The 22,619-nt window shown below is 43.6% G+C and overlaps 1 protein-coding gene across 1 annotated transcript in view; it reads right to left on the bottom strand.

Moving 5' to 3' along the window:
- Positions 1-232: 232 nt before the first annotated feature.
- Positions 233-22,619, bottom strand: part of LOC139337939 (solute carrier family 66 member 2) — a 43,414-nt gene continuing 21,027 nt past the window's right edge. Inside the window, exons 3-4 of the mRNA XM_070972784.1 lie at positions 16,649-16,865; positions 233-407 (exon numbers count right to left, since the gene is read on the bottom strand). Of these exons, the coding sequence (XP_070828885.1) occupies positions 233-407; positions 16,649-16,865 (392 nt within the window). The remainder of the gene's footprint in view (positions 408-16,648; positions 16,866-22,619) is intronic.

Here is a 22,619-nt window from a genome sequence, read left to right on the forward strand (position 1 = left end):
TTTGTTCAAGGCTAAAACTACTTGTTTAATTGCACTTGACGGTTTGGGTCTGCATTATACCCATATAACTTAAACTCTGGCTGTATGAAATATACTGACTATGGTTTTCTCCTTGTTCTTGATGCTAAACGCCTCCCAGGACAATTCCATCAACTTAACAGCTGATTTTATCAAAAAGTTGAAATCTACACACAAGCTGTAGTTTGTACGTAGCCCAAAGCAAACGGCAGGTTCACCCTAGCTTGACCCGTGTGTCTTGGCTGTAGAAAAGGACCTGCAGCAGGATGGCCACGTCGATTATGATCTGGAATACTCCGCAAACCCAGAACTGAGTCGGGCTTTCGTTCATCACAAAGTAGGTGGTCTTGAAGACATCACCGGCTGTCCAGAGCAGCACCATCTTCACACTGGAACAAAAAGAGACATGGTTTTATTTCTTAATTCATTTGGGGTTTTGCTTTAATTTGCCAGAGGGTGACCAAGCAGAAAGTGAGAGGGAGATTGGGGACGATATGCACCAAAAGGCCACTGTGCCGCTGTGGTGACGGCACAGCCTCAGCGTCCAGGGGCCCCTGGGGTCTTCTCTTAAAGGAATATTTTGCCATTTAGAAAATGTGCCTAGCATAAAAGTGGAAACAGCTAGTTGTTTGAAAGGCAACACAACCCACCTACTAGCATCTCTAAAGCTCACTAATTCACACTTTATATCTTGTTTAATTTGCTAACCCAGCGGGACCAGCTGCCAAGTAATCAGCTGTGACTTCAGGAGGTTATTAGTCCCAGCCAGAGATAATACAGCACTTTACCCCTGATGATAGAGAAAAGAAGAGACGTACTTTATTTATCGCATCACAAATGCACACTACATGCACACGCCATGCTTCTTGTGAAATTATGATATTTGACCCATCCATGGTCAGTCCTTCCTCCGCGGCAGACCAGGAGCGGTGGGCTGCCAGCCAACAGCGGCGCCCGGGGACCCAGTTTCCTTCCGTCACCATTGGTCAGGCGGTGATCTTCTTGCATGTTTTTAGTGGGTTTTTTTATGGAGGACACCGCAGGTGAACACGGGGAGAACATGCAAACATGCACCGAAGGCATGGTGGACGACACGCCAGCGCCCACAGCGCCCCAGATGGGATTCAAACCCATCAGACCTTCTTGCTGTGAGGCGAGTGTTGCCACTGTACCACCGTGCCACCCTAATATTAGGATGTGCTGTTTTTACACTGTGGCGCAAATTAATAAAGAAGATCGCGATATTCTGTCGGAAAAAAAAATGAAAAAGCTGCATCTGTTTCTGGTCAAACATCGTAAACACGGAGAAGCATTGCCCGAACATGAGAGGAGCCTCCGTCAGACCCATTGACTGTGTTCAAGCTGCATACGGAGGCTGTCCTGCAGACGATCCGTTCGATATGCCATCTTTCTAATGACAAAATGAGCTTACATTGTAAACACAATACCCCTTCTTGCACTCCTCCACTCATCGCTTTCTATCATTTCTCATGCTGTTCCTCCTTAGCCCCTTTCTGTACTTTTTGTTGCCGTCTCGACTCATTTACTGCCATGTTTCTTTAACTCTTACCCCTCACAGTCTCTGCCCTCCCTCCTCGCTCCACTTAGTCTCTGCTCCCTCCTCTGCTCTCGCTCTCGCTCTCTGAGCAATGAAGTCTCACAGGTATGAATGTAATATGAGTTTATTCTTTTTATTAGGGATGACTGGGCCTGGGGATGGAGCAGGACCATCAGTCATCAATGAAACATACTGTAAGGGTCAGAGGGGTGAGGGAAAAGGAAAGGAGAGAAAGAGAGACTGCAGAGGAGGGCATTTATCTAGCATGCAGTAAGAGAGACAGGGCTAAGACAGCAAGAACCACCAGGGAGAAAGAGAGGAACCTCTGTGAACCTTCATCAGATAGATATGGATGATGAGTGTGCATGGGGGTAGAGGCAGCCTAACGACTATTGGGACAGCTGTCCTGTAAAATCCTTGATCTCTCCTTGCAGAGTCATGTCAAACTCCCAACTCTCCCCTGGGCTCCCTTCAGGCCCGATGAGGAACTGAAACATTTCCAGCGAATAATCCTGCCCTTGCATGGAAATGAGGACATCATTATTCAACATATCAGGGAATGTACTAAATGTAGACACTGCATGCTGCATTGAAATGTGATTAATAACCCAAACTAGTGCGTGCTGCAAACACAGGCTGTGCTAGAGAGCCACAGGATGCTGATTGAAGTTGAAGTGAGATCTGTTACAATACATGGGACAGTCAGGCTGGATATCTGGACACTTTCATAGGGAATCACATCCCCACTGACTCATAAACTGAGTCATTAAATGTCACAAAATGGACTGTAGGGGAAGTTTTTAAATGTACTGTATTCAAGTCAAAATTTCATTTATGTATCTGCTTGACAATATCAGTACTGGTAATTTGATTGGTCCAATATCTGTGTGGATCAGCTCTAAGAAGAGTTAGTTACACCATGTGACATCCCAATGGACACACAGGGTGTTACATTATTCTGACTCTGTACACTATTGGTCAATAGTGTGATTCAACTGCTGACATCACAGCACTACTTGCTGCTGTGAATTTTGAACAGAAAAGCGGTAATCAGTGCCAATGCTAGCAAGCTAGGCTAACTAGCTGCAGTTTCTGTCAGGCTGTTTCCATGGGAAACAGGAAGGGGGACACCAAGCCTAGAGGATATGTCCACAAACGTAATCTGCTTCGGAGAAATTGACAAATGTGCACAAAAGTTGCAATTTTAAAAATGAAAGGTTGGACTCATAAGCGAGGAAATAGACCCTTCGACAGACGACCCGTAGCTTACAGAGGCTTCTGTAAGTTGTATAAAAGACACGACTAAGTCAGTTTTATCGTCTTTGTGACTGTTGCCCTTAGGCTCAGCTTTATTATTCACCCCTATCTTGTAGGCTGTCACTTGTGTGTATGGTGGCCTTTGCTCAGCAAAAATACATTCTGTTATTGATTTATTTCCATTCAAAGCTAGAACAGATCTACCCTTGATGTGAGATGAAAAAGAGCCAACAAGATGAAGCCAGTCCGCTTCAGTCAACACACAGCTCCCTGCTTTTCCCTCTCTGGTCCAACTGATTTTCCTGCCTCCACATGGTAAAGGTACAACACATGCTACATTTACAGACGCTCACACAGAGCAATGTGGGATGTTCAGTATCTTGCCACAGACCTCCTGATTAGCGAAGGACCCGCTCTACCTTCTGAGGCACAGTTGACCCAATTTAAGCACCTCAGGCTTTAGTAAGAATCAGGCTATTTCCACCTCTCCCAGAGGCTGACCAAGCAGCTGGATGTGTGCTAAAGAACTTACAGTCATCATGCTTTTACTTCTCTCCCTCTGAGCTGTCAGTATTCCTAAAGGAAAATAACTGCTTTTTATTCCACTGAAGCTTTTTGCTCCTCAGAGAGCACCCTTTGTTGAACTTCATAGTTGTGCTTCATCTCTACTTGCATATTTTCATTTCACTGTGCCACTTTTTTTTTCCTCTGTTGTCCCGCTCAACTGTCATCTTCACTTTTATCATCTCTGTTATTGTCTTTTCTCTGCTCCTCCTCTATATAAAAGGGAATAATGTTTGTGACTTTTATCAGCTTCTACTGTGAGACATGATCAAGTTAAAAAATAAAGTTGCATTTTACAGCACAGTTAGCCTGCTGGTTGAAACAAAAAACGACTTGTGATGAGGTAGTGTTTCAGTTAAGATAATGGAATAGAAATAATACTGTCACTTCTTATTCAAACTTCAAGTTACCATTTGAACGTGGAGGAGAAAAAAACTATTTTTGATCTGCGATTATCTGTTCACTGAACAATGTCATTTCTACAGCATAGCTCGGATTAGGCCACCTGTGCTGCGTTCAAATGAATTCAGGCAAATTACATGTTACAGCTGTTTCAGCCCAAATGTGCAAGAGGGAATGGTTTGAGGTCATGCACAGAATGAAAAACAGCATAAGTCGGCTATGTAGGCTGGTATGAGCTACATCTCCATGTAAATGATTACAACATTCATTTTCTAACCTATCCCTACACTCTGATATTCTGCCATGCTTGGGATTTTTATGCAATTCTCAGTAAGACTGGAAAGTAATTATGGGAATTCAGAGATGCACAAATTACTTTTACACCATTGCTCTCCAGTGTAAGAGTCTGGCTGATTTCTGACTTAACCTTTTGAATAAAACCAATGCTCTAACAGAGGAGCGAACACAGTCACCCCCACTGCTGAAGGGCTGTGGAAAACTGAGAAACGATAGCCATAAATCTGAGCACACGACTTCACTATTAAACATATAAGTCATATTCTTATATTTGTAGCTAATTTGCACTGCATAACCATAGTAGAAGTTTTTAACATCGTCTCTGTCCTTCTCTGCTACCCTCTGTGCCTCTGCCTCACCTTCCTTCACCCTCCCTCGCTCTCCCAAATTCTCTGTACCCCCTTTAGCTAATTTCTTTTCTCTAGAGACAGCAAACAGCATTAACGAGGATGACTCATTAACAATGTAATTATGGGGGGGGCGGGTCATTTGTACAAAAGCAGTCTGTATAGCAGCGCGGCGGAACGGAGACAAAACATCAGTGTTTGAGGTCGTTCATCTTTGGCAGGAGCACACACACACGCACAGACACACACACACACACACACACACACACACACACACACACACACACACACACACACACACACACACACACACACTGTCATGCTAGTCTCATGTTGCTCCATCTGGCTGTGATACAATTAATCGTGGGACTTGTGGCTCAGCTGAAAGATGATGAAAGACACACAGAACAAACAACTGAACTTGGTCCTGAGTGACGGTTTGAGTGTCCACTGGGAGAGGGAGTTATTATGGTATCGACTGAGATTATTGACTGACAAATTGAGTCTCACACACACACACACACACACACACACACACACACACACACACACACACACACACACACACACACACACACACACACACACACACACACACACACACAATCACACATAGGCACATACACGTACGTCAACCAGAATGTGTGCCAGTTTGCTTTAGTTTGCACAAAAACAGCACAAGCAAACCATAAAATTGTTAATTTGTATTACGGTATCTTCAAAGAGGACACACACACACAAACACACACACACACCCACAAACATATTGATGCGCAATTGCGCTGACTCAGTTCAGTCTCTTATTGATTCCTGCTGACCTGACACCTGCATCTGAGCCAAGTGGCAAGAGGTGAGAGAGGAAAGGGTGAAACGGTGTAATTCAGAGATGGAAAGGAAAAGATGGGGGCTGGGAGATGGATGAAAGACGATGGAGGTAAAAGGAAAATGATGAGAGATGGATGACAATGTGGCTGGGCAGGAGGGCGATAAATCTAGAGAAGGGTGAGAAACCAAGCCACTCTGATGGAGAGCTGGAGAGTGACAGGATAGGGGCCAGCGATGGAGAAAGCGAGGGGGGGTCTGATTGCACAGTGTGATGGCTGTGCCGCATGTGGGCCAGGCAGTAATTGTGCTGTGTATTGAACGAGTGCTGTCAGGCCGGCTATTAGCTCCTCTAAGCGGCTGGAGTGGACGAGTGGAACACTACTGCAGGAAACAGGGCTGACTGGCATTCAGAAAGAGAGGCAGCGACATGGGAGAGAGGAGAAAAAAGTGAGGTGTTACTGCGTTAGTGATTTCATGTGCCAAACATCCACAAATTTGCCTGATGCATATTTAAATGTCACTTTGTGAAACACATCTTGTGGAACATCTAAAATCAGTATAAAGGAGAGGATCACTGATGAACAGATGCACATTAGCTGCACTGTCTTGGTAACAAGCAGCACAAAGTTTTCTTGGTTAAGAATAATTATGTTTTCAATAGCAGGTCCTCTTCCATGAAGTCCGCCATATTGTACAAGACATGTTTCTAGAGTAGCCCAGAACCGACATACCGCAGGTTCTCTGACGTGACTGGTCAGACAAGGGTGAGGCGAGGGGTAGTCAGTTAGCTGTAATCTGCTTGATTCCACTAAATCCTGTAAGTTACTGTTTAATGTTACTAGAGTTTTACAGCAATCGTAGCAATTTTCAAAATATTTCTAAAAATAAAAGAATCCCAGTGTAACCTGCTGCTATTTACGTTTCTTTCAGTCCATCAAAGCTGTAGAACTGTTTGATGCTCTATTAGGTAACATATCACCTTCGATGAAAACCACGTATCTCCACTTTTGCCGATTTTCTGTTTTCATTATGAATGGCTTGTGCACATTCTCTTGCATGTACTGTCAGTTCAGTCATCTCAATTCGCTGTCAGACGTTTAAAACAAAACACGTATGTCCCACTCGACGCCCCTCCCTCCCGCTTCCTGTTTGACGAAAGTTTGCAGCAAGTCACAGCTTGAAGTGTTGAAGGTACCTCCGTTCAGGTGAGGTATAACCATGAGATAATTGTTTGACAACTATATTCTAGTTTGTACTGGCTGACATTACTTCACGTTTGTCATGAACGGTTTACCGACGTTATTGCAAATACTTAGCTCTCGTAGCTTGCGAGTTAGCGCAGGCTAATAAACACGGTCGATTTGTATTGTGGTTAAATTGACACTGAATTATTCACTTCGATTAAACATCGAGTTTGCCGGGTTAGGGTTAGACACACACACACAGAAGGGTTACAGTTTTGAGGTTATGGTTACAGTTTTTTAGGTTAACATTATTAAACAGGATTGACAATTATCTCTGTCTTTCCTGGTGGTGCATAATAATAAAAACAAATAAAATGAATGAATTAATGAATGAATGAAAACATGGAATTTTGCCAATATTGAGGGGTGAAAACGCCAGTTTTACATTATTTGGTCATTGTCTGGTAACATTTACAACAGTAAAGAAAGTCTGTTGTTACATCTTAGTCTTGTCTTAGTGTGTTTTTGTGTTTTTCGAGTATTTCTTGTGTCACTAGTCTCGGTCGATGGTGTGTACGTATGGATGTACAACTGGTGAAACTAGTGATCTGCTTTCTATTTTTTCCTCAATTACTTAAAACAACATCAGGAGATCAATTCAGTCACAGCTCCATTGTTTACACATCGGAAGAGCTGATAGCACTGCGCAACATGAAGGTACTCCCAGTGGAAAGACCGAAGATCCCCACGCAAATAAGGAGAAGGAGGAGGGGATACAGAGCCGGGGCAAAGTGCAGAAGAAAAGACAATATAAACCATCCATACTGCCTCTTATTATGGTTAATGTGAGATCTTTCCCTATTGAGATGGAAGAGCAAGTTTTGTAAGCAGTGATCTGCTGGGGTTGTGGGAGCTCTGAGAGGGACAGAAAAAACTAAACAAAGTTTAGTAAAATGATTAAAAGTGATGAAACAATTAGCTGATGAATAACAAAGACCAAAAATGAATGCATTGTTTTAATCAGTAGCTAAAGTAATGAGTTGCATCCCTACACAAAAAACAATATCCTAGCAGGCAATGCACCGGTCAAACATACAGCTTCATATTTTATTCAAATCAAGATCCAGAAGTTTCTAAAGTAACCAAATATCTCCATGGGGATTACAGGCAGGTTCCATTTAATGTATTGGTGTATCATGTAACATCTGTAACAACAGGGTTCAGAGGGTTAACAGGATCTCTGTTGCTGCAGCTGGTTGATTTACTGCAACAGATATACCTCATTAGAACAGGTGCTTTATTGGGTTTACTCTCTTCTGTGTCCTTTTTGCATCTTTTGACCTCGCTGCGCAATTGCCCAGCGCCCTCAGCTCCCCAATGTGTGCCTCTGCTTGTTTATATATGTAAACCAATCTGTCTCTCTTCTTGTATTCACTCCTCACACCCAACCCCCTTCTCTGCCACTACCCCTGTCAACTGCTGTCTCTTTATCTTCTTGTCCCAGCCTCCTCTGCTGACTTTCACCTTGTCCACTGCCCAAGGGACTATTTGATGGATGGATGGATGGATGGATGGATGGACATTGGGATGAAGAAATAGCCAACTGGAGAGAAACATGGCATACAGAACAGACTGCTATCATGTTTCTGCACCCATGCACATAAGTTTTATGACTGCAGTCCAGAGTACAAATGTCAAGGTGACCGTGTAGTAGATCCAGAAACAATTACTATTTTTATATTTCTATTTATTTATAGAAACAATACAATCTACAACACTGAAATCACTAGACAGTGCCACCTTCCCATTTAAGAAAAAGACACACTGGGTACACTGGTTACACTAACACTGACTCTGCAATGTCTGGATTAGATTAGATAGAGATAGGATTAGACTGTCGGGGGACCTCCAAAGATACACCGAGCTCCTCCGTCCTTCTGTCCCTCTCCATCCGCACGCTTTCATGTCCTACCACGGCGTGTTACTAACTTAGCTCCTTCCCCGGAGTCTCTGTGCTTTGTCGTCTTGCAGGTTCCCATGGACAGTGGCTGAATCTGGATTGTGGATTTCAGCTGCGTCTCCTGCCTTGGCCCTGCCTGACATCCACTGCAACTGCTACTGCTGTTATTACATCCACTGTCACTGTTACTGTGACTGCGTGTCTGTCTCTCTCTCTCTCTCTGACTGCATTTCTGTCTGTCTGTCTGTCTGTCTGTCTGTCTGTCTGTCTGTCTGTCTGTCTGTCTGTCTGTCTGTCTGTCTGTCTGTCTCACTCTCCCTCTCTTGCTCTTCCTCTCTCACCCAACCGGTCGAGGCAGATGGCCGCCCACCCAGAGTCTGGTTCTGCTCGAGGTTTCTGCCTGTTAAAAGGAAGTTTTTCCTCGCCGCTGTCGCCAAGTGCTTGCTCATGGGGGAATTGTTGGTTTCTTTGTAGATAAAAGAGCTTGGTCTGTACCAGCTCTATTTGGAAAGTGTCCTGAGACAACTTCTGTTGTGATTTGGCGCTATACAAATAAAATTGAATTGAACTGAACTGAATTGAATTGAATTAAATTGAATTGAATTGAATTGAATTGAATTGAATTGAATTGAATTGAATTGAATTGAATTGAAATTGATTATGCGTGGGTACACAAAAGGTTGGGATCACTTACTATATCTTCTTCCGCTGTCCCCTACAAACAATGTGATTCAAACTCTGAATAGTTTTAGGCGAAAATGAAGAAAAATTAAATGATTAAAACTTCAATTAAGTGAAGTTCCCACAGTGTTGCATGACGGGAGAATTCTGTTACCCACCATACCATTTTTTTCCTGTAAACACCCGTCAGTGGTTATACTCGACAGGCTTAAACAGGTGGTGATTTGGCAGTCCATAATATGTTCAGCTGTCCCAATGCCATCCTATGGACTAACTTTCTATTTCTATTTTGGAAGTTTTAAGAATTACTTTGATAAAGCAACACACTCAGGCAATGCTCTTTTTTCTGACTGGTTATTTCTCATATTCCTTTAAATGTTGCTCAGAGGTATCTTTTTCTCCTTCTGCTCTATCAGTGGTGACTGAACCATTGCACAGCATTCTGTTCTCCATGTACTAAGCCGTCATACCAAATCTATCAACATCTATTTAGAAAGAGGAATTTCTACAACCCAAAAGCATGAAGGATCATTCAAAAATACAGTGTAGCCTCTCAGCCAGCTGACTGTGCTGAATCGTGCTTTTGTGGCCGGCGATTTCAAACTTTTGAACGGTGTTGGAGATTTCTCTGAAATTCTCATGACTGAGAACATTTTGTGATTCAGTAGACACAAAGCAAATTTTCCATTGCGGTTGTAGAAATAAACAGGCAGCTAATCAGAAATCATACCTTGTGTGGGCTTTAATCTTTAGGTGGGGGACCACAATTTGTATGAGTAGGGGGGTGAGCCAGTCCTTGTAACTGCTTGATAATACTAATACACAACTCTACGGGAAGAGACCCACTTGAGCAGCAGGGGCTGGTGTTGAAAGCTTCAATCACCACTTCTTCTTCTGTGTACGTCGCCATGATGTGTGTGTGTGTCCACGCTTGTAAATGCTTGAATACACGTGTGTGCCTACACAAGAGAGTGCGTGAGATGATTTAGCAGCAGGGCTGGAGCCCTCCCCGAGGGGGGCAGATAGATGAAAATCAAAGGGCCCAGCGAGAGAGAGAGAGCGAGAAGCCGAGCTGCTCTTAACCCACTAACTATGAATTATGCATGTTGATCGATTGCACGCAGGCAAACAACAAAAAGTTCCCAACCTGCCAGAAAAAGATGGATTCTACTTCACCAAATGAAGCAGAGGGGAGACGAGGAGGAAAAAGAATAACGCATAGAGTTTGCGCAAGAGTATTTTAGATGCTGTTTTTTTTGCAGAATGTAGACAAGCCAGAATAGATGAGATGAGTCCGATGGTGATGGCTATTTCAGTGTATTTATCGTCTATATTCTCATAATTGATTTAAAACAGTGCTCTATTTGTCGTGACTGTTTCTTAAATGAAAATCAGACGCTCACAGAAAACAAAAAGCATATTTTGCAAGGTTACACTAAGCCAATAGGAATTAAATCCACTCACTACTACTGGTACACTTTTAAGATACACTTTTAATTCCTTTTAGTTTCCCATCTTTAGTGTGGCAACTTATGTAAAGTCTGCAGTACAGACAAGTCACTGATCCCTGTCACTCACAGAAATCATAGCTGGTTAAGATCAACTCGATGACAAAACACCTCTGTGGTATGTAATGGATAAAATGTCATTTACATCAGCAGTCAGCAGGAGGAATCAAACACAGGATGAAAATTCTCAGTGAAATTAGGGATTAAACAGAAATGCATTACTCATGGACAGACACAAGGAATCCCTATTTTTTAGATCAAAGAAGTAAGCAGCAAGCAAACAACTCATAAACTTAAGTTCAGATCACATTATTATTACACGTTAACATAAAGAGCAAGAGACTGAAGTTAAGTCACTATTTTATTCCCATTATGTGTTTGGTTACAGGGAGAATCTTGTGATGTCTGTGATGTCTTTGCATGGTCTGTCCAAAATGTCTGTGTCCCAAATTTATCACCGGAAGCGTCCAGTGTCCAGACAGCTTTTTTGGTTGGTTGACCAGCTAAAAGGTCCAACCCTGGACCTTCTCGCAGTGAGGCGACAGTGTCACCACCGTGCCAACAATTTGTACTGGGACTCCTCCATCATTTTGAATCACCAACATTCAGTGCTTTTGAAGTGTAAGGTAACGTTTAGTACGTTTGCAGCCTAAGATAAGTGATTCAGTTTCTTGTACAGCAGAATCACTGATAGCAGAGCACAGCTGTGCACATGTGCTGCACCATACTGTGTATCCAGCCACTGTCCTCACACTCACCTTACAGATGTGTTCCCATTTTAAGACTCACAACTTTGGTTCACAGGTCTGCACGGTATCCTCCAGGACCAAGATACTGACCCTTGGTCCGACATGGTCTCATGGTAACCTCAAGGGAAACGGGAAACCTTCAATAGGCTGCTCTTGAAAGGACATGGCAACAGGACCATCATTAACGCTTGACAGGTGTCACCTAGAACTGACAGCAAGAAACAAGCTGCTAGCTGTGAAGGTGTGAGTGGCACAGGGAGGGAATGGTACACACACAATGGGGCAGGCGTGCATCTATTCTTTTTGCTGGACTCAACTGAATGTTAGCTGACTGGTGGTTTGTCATATTCATGACAATAAAGAACAGTAAATTTTACTGAGAAAGGCAGAAAAGAGTAGAGAAGAGGAACAGCACAGGAGCTGTCTAAGGGATGGAAACGAACAAAGATAAGTATCCGTCGAGATGGGAAGCAGTTCTGTATTTGAATCACTGACACTGGTGCAGAGCTGGGAGAGGAGAACTGGAGAGAAGGCAAAATAGATAAAGTTTAATGAGAGGGGAGAGAAAAACAGGCAGGATCCTCAGGCAGCGGAGCAGAGAGTGCTGAGCAATCGCTCACACAGAAACATTCATTTTTATATAAACAAACCACGGCTTTACTATTCAGCTGTAGTTTCCACCTGAGGAATCAGTGCTTCCAAGTGTCAGGCAGGTGACAGCATCACTCAACAACCAAACCCTGTCAGATGAAAGCTTAAACAAATGTACTCTTTGAACAGCATGTACTAGTACTAGTACTAGTACTACTGTACTGTCACAGTACAATTTGGAAACAAAATGAGGTCATGGAAACAAACTGGAGGGCTAAATATACAAAATGGTAAATCCATTCAGTAACACGCCTGTAGTTTGGTTCACTCATTCCACACCAAAGAAGCTCTGCTGTGTTGTACGCTGATGACTGAGCCCTACATGACCCCATGTTAGAAAATCAAGGTTTACTCCGTAGAATGAGAACAACTCATGCTCTTATCTTCTGGCGGTCACAAAGAGCTCACAAAAATGATTGATTATGACCAGTTTTTTTATTCTTTTATATATGCGCTGAAATTTCACAGAGTAATACTCTCTTTTGCAGCAGTGCACTGTTCACACTCACACAGTGGCACCCTGAAGCTGCCCAGAGCAGCCACACTCTGATTTGATGGCCACTGAGCAGCTCCAGTGGAGCAGTTGGGGTTCAGGGCCTTCGCTCGAGGAGACCTCAGTTGCGTTAATGAGGGAGGAAGAAGCTCTTTCGATTTCCTTAACCAACTTTGTTCTGCCAGTCCAGGGATCAAACTAATGGACCAGTTACAAAATGAGGCTAGAAATAAAGTGGGCTCATTGTCAGATGCGATCTCTACATGCCATATATTTCCTTCTCTATCACATCTATCGTCTTTTTCTGCACCTCATCCAGTCTTATCCCCTTTATTGTATCCCTCCATCACCACTCTGCCCATTCCTCGGTTTCCCAGGAGCAGTGGTATGAGCGTGAATGTGTGCACACACACACACATGCAAAGTGTCAATAATGACAAAGAAGCAAATTGTGTTCATCTCTTTCACTCTAACTCTCTCTCTGGTTTTCCAAAACAGGCGTCTGTTTGAAGGCGATCATTTGGGTGGCCTGGAAAAAGTGAGCAGTCCTTGATGAAAAGGATCTATACACTCATCACCACACCTCAGTAACAGGACTCAGGGGAGTCTGATTGAACAACAACAAGGAACCGTTTCACATGGGATAGCATGAGAGGAAGTGCAGACTATGTGCTGAATCATCAAATCTGGAAAACAGTTTGTTCGAGCCTAACTGAACAAATGGGACAATCCTTAAGTACATGTGATGGAGGTCAAGACCTGAAACATGTTATGCACAAAGAGACAGTAGTGCTGAATCAGCTGTTTCAACCACACAGGCTCATTTGTGCAATTAGGTGGTGGAGATCGATACTGAGGTGAGGAAATATTCACGTTGAAACAGAAGCATTAAGAGTAATTTAGTATTATGAAATATTTTCTAGCAACTGTGTTGTTTTCAGTGGCTCATCATAACGAACTGATGTTCCTCACTCATTCATCAGTCATCCCAGCCCTTATGTAGTGTTATTGTGTATTTAATCTTTGGTGTGATATTCACTCTGAGTTGAATGAGTGCTCATAGGAAGTGCAAGCCCAGATGTCCACCCTGAGGACACTATATGTGAAATGGGGCATATTACCAGGAAAGACCATCTTGCCATTTAAACAGTAAATCAACTATACTGCAGCACTACTGTATTACCTGAAGACTTCAAAGCGTAAGTCTATTCAGAGCTTATTTCTTGTGTTTAGGATGCATGTGAGGTAAAATATACGCAGGCTTGATTGAATTTTCCTCTGCAAAGCTACTGTGACAATACTGAGTGACAATTCATCGAGAAAACATGGAGGACTTGAAGAAGAACTGTCGCTGTACAGTCAACACTGGAGAAAACAATAGGTGGCACCTAAAGAAGCAAGGCCCTTCTCACCTCCCCTTTTTTCCCAAGTGTGCAGTATTTCTACAGTATTGTTATGCTTTGGGGATTCAACAAAAAATACAACAAAACAAACTAGGACAGAACAGCAATGGTAAAGAAAAATAAGAGGATTTACAAGATGAAAGGGGAGAGGAGGATAAATGAGTGAGAGTAAACTGTAGCCATTACCAAGCAACAGGATCCTGTTAATGTCAGTCTGTAGCCATGTGTCTTGGAAACTCAGGTGAAGAGAGGAGCAGAGCTGTCATCTGATCACCCCCACCATCTGATCTAATCATCAGATGGTGGGGAGGCAGACCTGGTAAACCCAAACTTTTCTTGTGCATCCTGGGACATCTGAGTGGGCCATCATCAAAGCCTCCATTGAGGAGTGGAGTGGCTGCTAGGAGTTGAGTTAAGAACCCGCTGGTTGACACCAGCAATGAAGAAGGTCATCAAGCAGAAGAAGGAGGCCTTTCAGATTTGGTGTCCCAGGTGTCTCCTGAAGCAGTCGATAGTTACAGATGGGCAAGTGAGGCTGTGACTTTGGTAGTCACTAAAGCAGAAACCCAGGTGTGTGAGAAGTTAGGGGAAGCCATGGAGAAGGACTTTCGGATGGGCTCAAGGGAAGTACACAGATCACACTGCTCAGTCTCCTCACAAAAGTTTCTTCCAGAGTGCCAGAAAGGGTTGCTGCAAGTGGTCAAAAAATAAATGCCAGTTCCCACTAACCAGAAGGATGTAGTCAAAAAATAAAGCTGAAAAGAAGACCAAAGTTGGCAGTAAGTCGGACTTGTTTCCGGTGGGGGTTGGCCTCCATCAGGGCTGTGCCTTGTCACCAATCCTGTTCATGATATTCGTGGACAGGATATCAAGGCATAGTCGGGGGGAGGAGGGTCTGCAGTTCGGTGTGCTGAGGGTCTCATCACTGCTTTTTGCAGATGATGTGGTCCTGTTAGCATCATCGGTCTGTGTCCTCCAGTGCTCACTGGATCAGTTGGCAGCCGAGTGTGAAGCGGCTGGGATGAGGATCAGCACCTCTAAATCTGAGGCCATGGTTCTCAGCAGGAAACCGATTGCCTACTCCGGGTAGGGAATGAGTCTTTCCCCCAAGTGAAGGAGTTCAAGTACCTCGGGGTCTTGTTCACAAGTGAGGGGACAATGGAACGTGAGATTGGTCGGAGAATCAGAGCAGCGGGGGCGGTATTGCGTTCGCTCTACCGCACCATTGAGCTCTCCACCAACCGGTCAATCTTTGTTCCGACTCTCACCTATGGTCATGAGGGCTGGATCATGACCGAAAGAACTAGATCGCGGGTACAAGTGGCTGAAATGGGTTTCCTCAGGAGGGTGGCTGACATCTCCCTAAGAGATAGGGTGAGAAGCTCAGTCATCTGTGAGGGACTCGGAGTAGAGCCGCTGCTCCTTTGCGTTGAAAGGAGCCAGTTGAGGTAGTTTGGGCATCTGGTAAGGATGCCCCCTGGGCGCCTCCCCAGGGAGGTGTTCCAGGCACGTCCAGCTGGGAGGAGACCACGGGGAAGACCCAGGACTAGGTGGAGAGATTGTATCTCCACAATGGCCTGGGAACGCCTCGGGATCCCCCAGTCAGAGCTGGGAAAGGGAAGTTTGGGACCTGGATTTTCTTAGTTGTGTCAAATGCGCAAAAGTATTGACCTATGATGGGCACAAATACGATACTTCTGGGATGAGGCAACATACCTGTCCAGTTTTTTGTTATTGTGCAGATTACCATACAACATATATTCTAAAATAACAAGTAAAATAAATAAATACAATGCAATTTTGCACTGGACGAGGTGTACTTAGGAGTACTTATTGAACTAGAGCGGAATTTTGCTACATCACTACTGACAGGTATGCATCTGTTTATTAATACTACATAGTAAAACAATGTGTTGCTACCTGAGCAGCGGAAGAATAATGAATGGTCAGAATCTTTGTGGGTCAGGACAAGAGTAGACTCATACATTGCAGTAGTGGACAGTCATGGCCAGAAATCCAGAGGGAGTGGGCAGGAGCGAGGTTAGGAAAACACTCTCCGATAGGGCTCTAGTTGCAACCCTAAAAGCCATATATTTTGTGACTGTGTATTTGTGTATGAAGGAATTTTGAGTCAAGAACTGAAAAGCAAAACTACTCTCAACTCCAGGGAGAGTTGCTAATTCCACTTGATGTCACTTCAAGATCCGAATACACACACACACACACACACACACACACACACACACACACACACACACACACACACAAGGCATTCAACCCTTATACGAATAGTTTCTGCACTGATGACAGACAAGAGGCATAATGAGGAAATAATGATCATAATTAGCATGAGTTTCTGTGCCATTAGGGGTGTAATTGATCTCACAGTCATCTACCTGAGAGGTTAAGCAGTATGCACATTGACCTCTGTTCACAACAACAACCAAAAAAACATTGAAAATGCAAGCTCAGCTTTTTGTTCGTCCCCTCCCTCATCTTCTACTCCCTCTCTCCATTAAAGGTGACTTGAATTCAATGTGGGTACAGTATAAACCTTGGAAATGATCTTAAAATGTATGTGATGATAGTGTCAAGAACATTTCTTTGAGGAGATATTTTGATACTTTTAAGTCATAATAGCTGATTTAGAAGGCAGATACATTCTTATTTTACAGTATCATCATTACCCTTTTATATTTTGTGTAAACATGACCCCTGAAAGGAGGGACTGTACCAACTTGTGTGCTTTACCTCATGCCTTTGGTGGAGCTGTTGTGGAAGTTTTGCAGCAGCTGTGGGAGGCCCAGCATGGCTTCAAACATCACGGCCAGGGACCCCAGCGTCTCCACAAACACAGCAGAGTCCAGCAGCAGCAAGGTGACAAGTGCACATAGCACAGTGAAGCCGAAGCAGAAGAGCAGGTAGTCCTCAAATGTGCTCCACTTCCAGAAGTAGCTAAGGTCCAAGTCTGAAGATGCGAGAGAATGAAGCAGATGCAGAGAAACAATTTAACTTTTGTTCAATACTTGGTATCAGTGTTGTTTACAGCAAGGGGAAGATACACTGAGTAGATGTGACAGGTAGAGGAGACAGGAAACCTGAAACAAAGTGAAGATTGGGGAAAAGTGTGGGAGGGTTTAAAGAAGAGAAAGCAGACAGAAGAGCGAGAAGAGATGATCGAATAAAGAGGCAGAGCAAGAGTGGGGAAGTGTGTGTGTGTGTGTGTGTGTGTGTGTGTGTGTGTGTGTGTGTGTGTGTGCGTGTGTGTGTGTGTGTGTGTGTGTGTGTGTGTGTGTGTGTGGTGCTGGAGGGTGAGAAGGTGCTTGCACAATGTGAAGTTGGAAAGAGAAGAGCAGTAGTGACAGACATAGAGTGGGCGATATAGCGGGGAAAAGACAGGAGGAGGAAAGAGCAGAAATAAAAGCGTTTCATTAAGGGATGCGTGGATATTCTGCAAAGACAGCACTGCTAAATCAATACTGTGCACATGCATAAGTGAATGGAACAAAGACAAATGAGACGCTGCAAAGCTTTTACATTTCTATTACTTTGGAATAATCTGGCCTTTGGCGAAGCAAGACTATACATTTAGAAAATGTATTACCTTTGGTATAAAGCTATCTGTCCACTGACAGAACTCTATTTATCATTTGCGGCTTTTACAATTCTGTGATAAATATCAATACCACCGCTGTTTGAAGCTGTTGTTTACTACTGAACTTGAATGGAGGAGGCGGGTTGCACAGGACTGAGTGCAAAAGTCAGTGTGTAATTTCTAATTGGAATTGAACCAACATTTAAATAGTCGCAGTGGTCCAGCAACCTCCGTAAAACCATGTCTCTCCTGTTGTTCACAGCTTGGATCCTGGTGTAAGGGTAGCTGGTTGTTAGGGGAAACATTAGGCCAACTACAACTACATTCCCGTCACCATTAGGCCTCTCCTTTAGGGACCATAATGTGAGATGACTGATGATCCCTCATTGCTTATGTATGACTACAGAGCTGCAGAAAACCAGCTGACATCAGCTAAAAGGAATTGATGGCTAAATAAGTTTACGTGAGCACACAAGTGTAGAATTTGACTTTAACATGTGCTGCTATAACTTTTCACACTGAAAGTAGCAAAAATACGTGCATGTGTGTGTATTCTGCATTTGCTAATGTGAATTCATATACGGATGAAAGACGAATGTTGACTTAAAAGAAAAATCTTGCAGCAGTTTTGGGGCTGTAACAAATTATTTTGACCTGTCAATTTTTTTAATGAATCATGAAATCTATAAAATCCCTGTATGTAATAATGGGTGATCTCTTTAACTCATCATCCCTGTGGATGGGACACTTCTGTACAATTTGACTGTAACATCTCCTGTTCGATTTCGGCTGAGGCACTATGTTGTTTGGCATCCGTCTTGCTCTTTCTCCCCATATTTCCTGACCTGTATCCACTGTCAAATACTGAATAAAGCCAAAAATAAATAAATAAAAAACCCAAGGTGATTGTGCAAATCACCTTTTTTTGTCCAAACAACAATCCAAAACTCAGAGATATTCAAATTAAAATGACAAAACTGAGAAAAGCAGCTAACCTTTATATTGAAATGACAATGCTTGGCATTTCTGGTAACACATTACTTAAAGGATTGATCAGAATTGTTGCTGAATATCTTTAGTCTATTGACAAATCAATCATAAATGAGTGATTGCTCCAGCAGCAGTTTGGCCAGGACTTGGATTAAGATTAGGAGTGTACTGTACACCAGTGCCCCAACAATTAATCAAATGATAGATATGAGAAAAACAGTGGCTATTTTGGCAACCAACAAATGTCCTGTATTTGCTGTTTACACTCTCGTAAATATGTGTGTTTTTGATTTTTTTTTTATGGATGCCACGTTAAAGTGTGCAGAGCAGATGAGAGACAGGAAGTCAGACACGGGAACAGCACAAAGAATCCAGTCAGTTTTCAAAATAAAACCCCCTGTGTGGGTTTGAAGCCGCATGGAGGATGGAACAAAACTGTGCTGCACCCAGAAAGCAATGCAGCAGGTAACATTCATCTCAGTGTCAGTAAGTAAGGACCAGCCTCTCCAGCGTCTTCATCAGGTGTGATAAGAGCGCCACTGGCCTGAAGCTGTTGAGGTCATTGAGGTGTGCAGTCTTTGACAACTGGTACCATGCAGGATGTTTTCCACAGCTGTGGCACTCTCCCCAGCTTCAGGCTCATGTTGAAATTGTATTCAGCTATCCCCCAAAACTGGTCTGTACAGGACTTAAGAAGCCTTAAGCTAATGCCAGCAGACCTGCAGCCTCCCCCTGAGTTCCTCCCCTGCAGCTGTTTTGATCTCGATCCTCTCTCTGCATATTCTTCAGCTCTTTATTACCTGACCTAAAGACTGCCATTTTTCCTTAAGGAGGACCTTTATGTCAGGAGTAATCCAGGGTTTGCTGTTCGAAAAACACCGTAAAAAAAACTGGTCAGTACAGCATTGTCTACACAGAAGTCGATATACTTTGTTACACCGTGTGTGAGACTGTCAATGTCGTCCCCATGAGCATCACAGTGTACCTACTATGCAGCTGTATCAAAACAGACCTTCAATCAGTCTAGTTGGACCATCTTTTCACACTGCCAATGATCGCTGGCAGCTGGCAGACAAAGGGGCATGTTGGCCACACCTCTCCTCCCTCTTAGAGAAAGCAGTGCCTGAACACACAAGGTAATCAACCAAATAAAGTTACGTTTTTGTGAACAATGTCAAGTGACAAGGTAAGCACACTAGGCAAGCAAGAGTATGTGTGTCTTGGCTATCATTTCATTTGAAGGAAAATTGATTTTTAATTATTTTGGCAACATTAGTAGCATATCCAGCTTGGTAAGGAGCTATTTCATCAACATGCTGAGTTACCTTAATCTATGTAAAGTAACTATTAGCTTGCTAGCTATCCTGTAAATGCTAGCAACCTTAAAACATCAACTGAAACTTGCTTCAGGTGGCTAAAGTTTGATGGTCTCAATTGGCTGTTTGGGACACTGTTACTGTAGCATTGCTTTGAACTTCACTCTGCCTTTCTCACTTTTACAATGCTGTGTGGGAGGTCCCATATATATATCATATATATAACATAACATATACAGTATATCTCATATATAGAACCTTTATACCTTCGCAAGCACCAATCTAACATTATTCAACTGTTTAAAACAAGTTAGGAAGAAAGCAACATTAGTCTATATACCAGATAACAACTACCACAGTTAGCAGCCAGCAGTGACTAATATTTACAAGAATAATGTAACTTACAACATTCAGAGTTTCAGCCACTTAAATCACAAATATCATCCAACCTGCATGTGTTACCATGTGATGTGACTTGTATTCAAAACACTCTCATCCATAAACTACCATTTGAATGTTAAAGCGATCCTGATGGCATTGTTCACCATTCCACTCCAGTTAGCTGCATCGGCTGTTGCGTCTTGGGACGGAGAAAGTGAGACATCTTGCAGCGAGTGCAGCGTGGCGTGTTTGTGGCCAACAGTGAATGTGATGAATGGCTTTATCACCCGCAGACACAACAGACACGTCACCCACAGCTGACAACGAGCACGCAAGATGGACGAGGAGAGCGTCGGAGCTCAACACACATGCTTCTTAGCTCCTTCACACACATGCTTCTTGACAACTATCAACTCTCAGGCTATGACTTATGTCTGTTCTCACAAAATATGACACTGGAAGAGCTGAAGACAGAGAGCCTGACACACTTATTCACAAGTTCCTCTTCGCTCGATGCAACTTCACTAACACAACATCAAACCTACAGTCGCTGCAGCCGCTGGCATCTGGCAGAGGGAGAGAGGCAGGAGAGGGCGAGAGGCCGCCCTTTACCAGCACCATAAAAGCCCTTTCATTTCAGTCTGAATGAGGCCAAGGTGGCCAAGCATAAACATGCTGACAGCAGCAACAATGACAGTAGCGCTATTTCAAAACTACTGTCAACTTTTCAGTGTATAAAGCCTCCCGCTGAGCCTCTCACATTTACATCTCTCCATTTTCAATTCAGCTTCCCCTCCCTCTCTCCCGCTTATCAGCAGCACCTGCACACACACACACCCAAACACCACAAACACTCTTCTCCTGCCCTCATACCAGGTAATCCAATCTATTTTCATTTACAAAGCAAGACACTCGCTTCCCCTCCTCTTCTCCCCGCTCCCTCGCTCTATCCCATTTCACCCCTGTCTCATACAACCTCGTATGTTTACCTGCATAATCAAATTGCCCAGAAGAGTGTGAGCTCGAAGCTAGACCGCTATGCATCATTCATGGAGTCATCTCTTTTATTTGTCCTCCTCTCATATCATGCATCACTCCCGCAAAGACAGTGTCTTCACACACGTGCATAATGCATTCCCTAATCTTAACCATCAACTCAATTTCCAAAAATGTCCCCACTCTGTTGGTTAAAAACTTGTTCTGGTCTGCACTATGCAGCAAACACAAGTACACACACACCTCCTTTGTGGCTGCTGCCCTGACACCCCGGGACAGTACATCTGGCCAAGGCCTTTCCAAACAGCGTCCTCCTGTCTGGTGTGTGTTGAGGCCAGAGCTGCACTTCAAAGACCCCAAAGGCTCCCAAGTGCCAGGAGGAGACAAGACGCTCTCTGTCACACAGACTCTTTGTTTACACAAAGCCCATCCAAGATCAAACAATTCAATTACTAAAACGGGTGAGGAAGCAGCGGCAGGGAAGTCAATACCTGCGTGTGAAGTTATTCTGGGAAGATCTGAAGTTGCTCTTTCCGGATAAGTCACTCAGTTTGTGTAAGTGTGAGTCTGGACAGCTGTTGTGACAGCCTTACTGGGTCTATCTGAGGTGGAGCATTATCAGATGTTAGCTCAGACAGGCTGCACAGAGGAGGGAGACGAGGAATAGAGATGGGTTGGAGGGATGGAGGGTGATGGAGGGTGAGGGAGTCAGACCGCCTAGAGTGGGTCAAGTAGATATATGGAGGCTGAACTCGCTGTTTCCCATCAGGCTGAGCAGAGAAAACACAATATGGAGCTGACAGACTCTGAGACAGAGACAAGGATGGATACTGACAGCCAGAGAGCTTGAGAGATATGCTGACTCAGCACTGTCCGTCTGCGAGCGGAGCGACTCGGCTGTGTATCTTAAGGCGTGTGAAAGTTTCTGTTTGACATCCCTTGCAGGCTCTCTGCTGGATGCTCGGCTCACTGATCTAATCTGCAGATTATTTCTTCTTTTTTTTTTTAGTTTGCCCACAGATCATGCTGACAACACAAGGGTCCAGACGCTGGTCGAGGGTGATCTCAGTATGTATGAGCTGAACATACAGAACGCATGTGTGTTTTTTCACAACTGCACAGAGCATCAGCAGCACAGACACAGCAGAAAAACCCTCTGATAGCGTCTCAACAAGCTTTAATATGGACACCACATCCCAGTGAATTTGTCCACCAGAAGGACAGAACAAAGTGAAGACAGATAGGAGAGGGTCCACTGCTCCGTGTCTCCCTGTTTCTCTGTCAGCTCTCTGAATAATACAAAAGCTTCTAAAATAATGCCCACTCATTAAGTTACTGTGGGAATGTAACACACAGAAGCACACACAAGAACAAATTGCCTTCCCAGTAGATTTCCTCTCTTGAACTAGTTCATATTTAACTTTGGAGAAGAGGAACTTCATTA

The sequence above is a fragment of the Chaetodon trifascialis genome, chromosome 10, assembly GCF_039877785.1.
Source record: "Chaetodon trifascialis isolate fChaTrf1 chromosome 10, fChaTrf1.hap1, whole genome shotgun sequence".
Taxonomy (NCBI): domain Eukaryota; kingdom Metazoa; phylum Chordata; class Actinopteri; order Chaetodontiformes; family Chaetodontidae; genus Chaetodon; species Chaetodon trifascialis.